Genomic DNA, 6,858 nt, shown 5'->3' with positions numbered 1-6,858 from the left:
TTAAGATGTCGCTCGACACACCCGCAATCCTCTATCAATCGAACTCCTAGCTTTAGACTGCTTTTGTATGGTAAGTACATGTAAAAACTGTCTTCTGCTTTGGATGACCATTATTATTAGAGTAATCTTTAAGATTTATGGAAGAGTTGCTTCGTTTTCGTGAAGCAGATATGCATTTTATCTATTCTGCCCAACCATCCCCTTTTTCAATTTTAGATTTATGTTTAAAATTTCAGGATTCTTAATCCAATGTGAGTGGGCTTATTTCATCATTGAGTATAAAGCTGATCCTTCAATAGAAAACCAATAGCCGATTCAATAACAGATGTCTGGGGCCACATCAATATAATGTGATAAGTGGAATAAGATCTTTAACTGGAGAGAAGAAACAAGGGAAATTATACAAACAATTCAATTTAGAATTAACCAACCTCCAAAAAGTTCCATGAAACATACAAAGGTTGACACTGGTGATCTTAATCTGTTACGGCAAAACAAAGCTTAGCCTCATCCCAAGGGCCATTGATCTCAAACTTGTATTCTTGAAGTCGTATAAGCCAATAAGGACATACCAGAGTCACAAAAACCAATAAACCCAACAGTAGCACAAAAAGTAGCCTGTGGAGTGTATAAACAAAAGCCAAGGTCATGGCCATCAAACTGAAAGCAAAGCAAAGATGCAAGCGGAAGGAGTACTTTTTGATACAGTAAGTGATCAGTGGAGCAAAAAGGAATACTTGTAAGGAGAATAGCATGATTGCAAAAACGTGTATACTCGATGGAAGGCGAGAAGCAATGAAAACCGAGGCCACTATCGAGGCATTTAAAGAAATGCAACTGGTCAATGTTGGATTATTCAGAGCCCCAGGAGCTCTAACAGTTGATCCTGAGTAGTCGTGAAGGAATAGATGAAGTATGAGGAGTGGAACAGTTACTGCCCAGATGGAATCTGAGCTAATGGATCTTGTTAGAGTTTGGTAGATGGGAGCCAAAACGTATAATCCAGTTGTGAAAAAGAAAACGTTAGGTAAATAATGCAAGAGAAGATTGAGTGAAAGCATTTCTTCCGTTAAAAGGAGAAGTAGAAAACCTGATCCAAGAAGACTGACATCAAGATACAAAAGGGAAGTTTCATCAAGAGTTGATCTTAGAGTGTAGGTCCAAACCAAGCCCACAAGGGCAACAATGCATAGATATTCAGAGATGGAAACCGAGTCTTGCATCACTTTTAGCATGTCCCGTTTCACAACATTGGCATTCATGACTATATCTTCAAGGAAAGATTCATCAGTGTGATTGTCATCAAAACCAGGCTGCATCCCTCCATATGCCACTTTTCTCCATTTGGGTCGAGTTGGAGATGAGTTTTCAGCAACGCAATTATCCATTTCTATCTGCTCGTTCAATTGCAAACCTAACTCCTTAAGGTCAATTTTTTCAGCAAGAATAATATCATCCTAGGTTACATAAATCCTGTTCTCACAGACTGTGATCTTGCAATATGCAGCAGACCTACAGAAGAAGTATATAATTATATATGTTGCTGTTCTCACAGAAGGTGTACCATTTTTGGATATAAATCATATATATATGTGTGTGTGTAAAGGTCATGCTTAATAAATGAATTCAATGCATAACTGAAAAATAAAAGAGATACACTTCTTCGCTTGAATCAGCAGCTTGGCTTCTTGTATTTTAGTTCTTCCAATAAGCATTGCTTGTAAAATAAGCGTACATGAAGACATTTTTGTGAAAGAAAAGATTCAGAATGACATGGTTGGAACCAGTGAAACCATAATCTCGAGAATGAAATCCTTTATAACGAGCATGAGCGCATGCCCATCTCTGTTGCCACAACCAGATTAGTACGCCCCATTTTGATTCTCATTAAAACATACTTTATCTAAGAAAAATTCATCTACAAGGGTTGCATTTGCACAAACGAACGCATCAATTGAAATGCAAAATAGAAATTCATCCCAAATTCTAAAGCCCATCACAATTGAAATCAAAGATCAATCTCAAAATCAAACAACAGTGTCCATTATTCATTAAAAAAAAATCCAAATAATTTCAGTGGAACAGATTAAATTCACCTTGTAGATGGAGGGCGGAAGACGGGAAGATGTGGCTGTACTGTAGAGAGAGAGAGAGAGAGAGAGAGAGAGAGAGAGAGAGATAATTTGCTTACAGTGGAGTGGTAGTGGTGGACGGTGGCTGGACTGTTGGGTGCGTGTCGAGCTGCGGAGGAGCTGGTTGCCGGCTGGGCGAGTGCGGCTGGAATTGGAGTGTCCTTTTCTGCTGAATGTTACTGCCGAGGAGAAGAGTTAGAAATGGGGGGATTTGTAATCGATCGTCATGCTCTTTCTTTTTTCTGTTTGATGAACTTTGAAATATGAGAGAGAGAGAGAGAGAGAGAGAGAGAGAGAGAGAGGGAAATACACAGATATGAGGAAGACTGGTATATAATGCGTGGTATCTGAAAATGATGAACAGAGGCCAAGCCCCTAGATCTTCATCGCCGAGATGTAACTTTGACGATTGAAAGAGTCTCAGCCAGAAATCTTGATTTTCGGCAAAGCTTGGTGCTTGAAGGAGGATCTAGGGTTCTCAAACCCTGAAATTTGTCTCCGGATCCTGCTAGCTTGATTTACGGGTGATGAAATCGGTAAACCGGATCGGATCGAATTGGTAAGTTTGGTCCAGAATTGGATTTGTTCGTCTGATATCGATTTTATTTTTCTTAAATTCAGTTAAAATTGATTCTATTTTGAATTTTTTTTTTAACACCTCACCAAACAGAACCGAATGAGTTCATATATATATATATATATATATATATATATTAACCTTTTATATTATATAAGATATTTTTTTATGATTTTTATATTATATATATTTTTAGTGCTGAAAATGAAGTACCAAGATTGAAAGTAATTAGAATCAAATGACTGGAGCACCAAATAACTGAAATCAGATTGAATAATGAAAGTAAATAATGCAATTAAATAATGTAGATGAAAAGTAAATAATGCAAGTATTGAATTAAATTCTTGATTATTAAAAAATCTTACTTATAAGAGTAATTATAAGGTAAAATAATGAAAGGCAAGAAGAGAAATGGAGAAGATTTCATGAGAGAGTAAGGAAGGGCTATTTGGAAGTCTGGTTTCGCTCTATGTCATTGTGCCATGTATTGAAATGAAGTGACCCTTTTATAAAACAGGAGAGTACTTTTACAAAATATTAAAATACTCAAATAGTAAATAATAAACAGTAAAATTGATTTTTTTCACTATTCATTAAGCCAAAATGTCTTTCACTGACAGATGATAAGACTTTTTCAACTGAAATAGCAAGAGTCTGTTTCATTTTATTGTCCCAAAAATAAAAAATTTGGAATTTCTAAAAGTATGGTCAGTAGACTAGCAATCTTGTGGAACTTTATGAAATATTTGGCGATTTGCGTTAGTGGATAAATCATCTGAAAACTTTGGCTTGCCTTCAGAGTAATGACCAAAGAAGTTGTTGTATGGGTCATTATCAGCAATTGGAGCCTCAACAACTACATTCTTGGAGGATGCATATGAGTCAAATTCAGAATCTTCTTCGGCTTCAAGAGACGCCTTTAATATTTTAATTAAATTTTTCTTTTTTAGTCCGTTAAGAATGGTCTTCTTTTTAGATTTTGAAAATGATTTCTCAGAAGTATTTGAAGTAATGACCCGAGCAAGTGAATATTCAGGCAAACACATGTGTCTGCTATTTCACAACAAGGAAATCCTTCATGCTTTGAATATCTTGAGCAAGCCGAGGATAATCTCTGGCTATGGAGGAAATAATGTCTTCTATGTAAAAAAATTTATCTCACCATTTGACAAAATAGGGTCTAAGCAAAATATCATCATTCTTTTCATAACTTTATTTTAAAATCTAAGGAACCTTATATCTTTTGCATAAATTGAGTAAGTAAAAAAATTTTGAATTATGTCTGTCCATCTTTGAGAGGGTCACAGAAGAAAAATATTTAATAGCTGTTTGAAATATTTCAGGAAAGATTTCGAAAATAGGACTAAATTGATTCCACCAACGCTGAAGCCAAAGTGGGAAAGTATTCTTGGTTTTCTTGTCAAAATTGAAAAATCAATAACGTAATAGATCTGGAGTTTGAAACATTGTAAATTTAAACAAAGCGTCAATGTAGTCATAGTAACAGTAAACAATATCTGATTGTGGTAATTTTTTCGAAGTATAGGGATTGGTTTCTTATTCTTCTTCAGTAATCACTTTTATAATGTAAGCATTGTAAAAAGTAACTTTGGTTTTATCAGTTTTGTCAAAAATAGGTTTAATAGTAAGAGATTCTGTTTGAAACAAAATTTCAGAGTAAAATTAGAGATTTTTTCCTGAACTCTCAGGAATCCAATGGAAATTGGGGGAAAAATAAGTACAAGCAATTTTGAATGAATCTATATACATGGATAGGTGTGGTTGGATATAAAACTGATTTTAGAAATATGTTTTTTTAATGTAATTGGTTTTTGAAGTAAGAAAATATTGGGTAGGCTTAATCGTATAAATTGGTTTAGCATATGGGTCATAAGAAGTCGAAATTGCTGAAGCAAATTAAATAGGTTGGATAGTTGGAATACTACCAAGTGTAGTAAACCTATTGGCAATGTCCAACGGAGAGCAGGTTTATTTTTTAAAAGTAATTTGTGTGGAATTAGAGGAGGAGACTCTAGTTTTTTTCATTTGTCATTTTTCTTACTCATGGTTTCTGCATAAATCTACGGGTAAGAAAATTATGAATGAAATTATCAAATCCCTTTATATATTCAATATCAAAATAAAAAACACTTAAAATAACTTGCCAACGTACAAAAATATGTTTGGATGTAATGTTTTCAACATCTTTTCTAAAACATACTTAGCACTTTTGCAATCAATATATAATAAAAATTTCTGGTTTAATAAATCACACTAAAATTTAGAAATGTACTATAGATAATATTTCTTTTTTGATAATATTATAATTTAGTTGTATAGAATTTTAGACTCCAATATAGAACCGAACAATTTGTTCAGATCAGTCTAGCGAAACTATTTGTTTTAGAATGCCACCATAACCAATGTTAGAGATATTTGTTTCAACTATTTTAAAAGAATCAAAAGTAGGAATTCTAAGGCATAGAAGAGTTTTGACATGTGTCTTAATTTGTTTAATAAGATTAGTAAGAATATCTGTCAAAGGAGGAGGATTAGAATGAACCAAGAAATATCTGCAACTAGTTTTTGTCAAGAATAACATCAGGAAATTTGTCAGCAAATTCGATGGCCTAATTGATGGGTTGAATTTTACTTTCAGAAATATCATAACCAAGAAACCTAATAAGGTTTGGCTGCTGATAAGTGTTGAGATATGTTGTAAATAATAATGAAAAAGTATGTGAAAAGTAATAATAGAATATTGAATAGTAATAAAAAATATGTGAAAAGTAATAATAAAATAATGAATAGTAGTGAAGTATGTTGAGAAGTGTTGAGATACTCTCAACACCCAAACATAATTTACACGGCAAAAACAACGAGACTATTTTGTCTAATGATATCTAGAAATGAAGGCAAATATTTCCAGTGTTTATCAATAAACTTTAAAAATATAAGAACATCATCAACGTAAACAATGGTGAAATAGATGAATGAATTGAAAATATCATTCATAATATTTTGGAATTCATTAGGGGTACTTTTTAGGCCGAAAGGTATCATGTTCCACTTATAGTGATCAAATGGGTAGTAGAAGTAGTCTTATATCTATCTGACTCACTAATTTGGATCTACCAAAACTCGGACTTTAGGTCAAACTTGAAAAATTTCACTGCATCACACAACCTATGAATCAAGTTATTTTTGTTAGGGATAGGGTATTTGAGTTTTTTTCTTTTCAAATCTTCCTAAAGTTTCTTGAAAACTAATTTTTTGTTTAGAAGTTTTTGGTTCTTGACAAACCATCGTCTTCTTAAACTTGTGAATATATTCTTCTTTAAACTTGAGGTTTGTAATTTGAAATATTAGAATTAATAAAAGATTTTATTGTTCTTTAGATTTGGTTAAAACATTAATTGTTTTACCCAAATGTTTGTTGTGATGCCCCCAACTCCCACGTACGGACACGTGGAAATTAAGGTGTCAGGATGATGACAACATGGGTCACACATCTCATCGCTAAGTACTAAGTGTGTGTACATGCAACACATGTATAATAAAACTACATAGCGGATAATAAAAGTCTTCAACTAAGTACCAGAATTTTGTTTAAATACAAATTTGCTTAAAACACAAGCTAACCAAAATATTACAAGTTTCAACATATTACAGGTTTAACATTGTTTCAAATCCAAATTATATAATATAAAAGCATGTAAAAATAATTTTCAAAATAATACAACTCCAAATTAGTACTCTGGCGAAGCCGCCTGCTCAGACTCAGCCTCCTCCTTCTCAACCGCTACATGAAAATCTAAGGTACCAAAGACAGTACCACAAGTAAGGAATGATCCAAATACTACAAGATAAAAATATATTAAAACTCAATAATATGAATGAACAAATGCTACATGCAAGGGTCTGAAAATCACATTTCCAAAATAATCCTTTAAATATTCATTTAAAACATTTTCCTCACCATTATTCAAGATAATGGCCCAAAACAAAAAATCCACTATTTTTTTAGAAAATAGTTCACGAAAATCCACTTATAAAATCTCGTCATTTTCCTAAAAAATGACCCACAAATAATCCTTTAAACAAACTCGTCATTTTTCCAAAAAATTGCCAATATCCAATATCCAAAAC

The 6,858-nt window shown here is 33.0% G+C and overlaps 1 protein-coding gene across 7 annotated transcripts; it reads right to left on the bottom strand.

Moving 5' to 3' along the window:
- Window positions 1–291: 291 nt before the first annotated feature.
- On the bottom strand, window positions 292–2,767 carry LOC122276490 (phosphatidylinositol N-acetylglucosaminyltransferase subunit C-like). 7 transcript variants are annotated; one of them, XM_043086261.1, is made up of 3 exons: window positions 2,443–2,767; window positions 2,192–2,311; window positions 292–1,512 (listed from the first exon to the last, which is right to left on the bottom strand). In XM_043086261.1, the coding sequence occupies exon 3, from the start codon at window positions 1,386–1,388 to the stop codon at window positions 477–479; it is 912 nt and encodes a 303-aa protein (XP_042942195.1). In that variant the 5' UTR covers window positions 1,389–1,512; window positions 2,192–2,311; window positions 2,443–2,767; the 3' UTR covers window positions 292–476. The 7 variants fall into 7 exon arrangements, with proteins under 7 accessions (XP_042942195.1, XP_042942198.1, XP_042942199.1 ...); XM_043086264.1 differs by having other exon boundaries at window positions 2,192–2,301; XM_043086265.1 differs by having other exon boundaries at window positions 2,192–2,298.
- Between the last annotated feature and the right edge of the window lie 4,091 nt (window positions 2,768–6,858).

The sequence above is a fragment of the Carya illinoinensis genome, chromosome 9 (genome assembly GCF_018687715.1).
Source record: "Carya illinoinensis cultivar Pawnee chromosome 9, C.illinoinensisPawnee_v1, whole genome shotgun sequence".
Taxonomy (NCBI): Eukaryota; Viridiplantae; Streptophyta; class Magnoliopsida; order Fagales; family Juglandaceae; genus Carya; species Carya illinoinensis.
The sequence above is the reverse complement of the archived record's forward strand: the minus strand, read 5'-3'. Positions and strand labels throughout refer to the sequence as shown.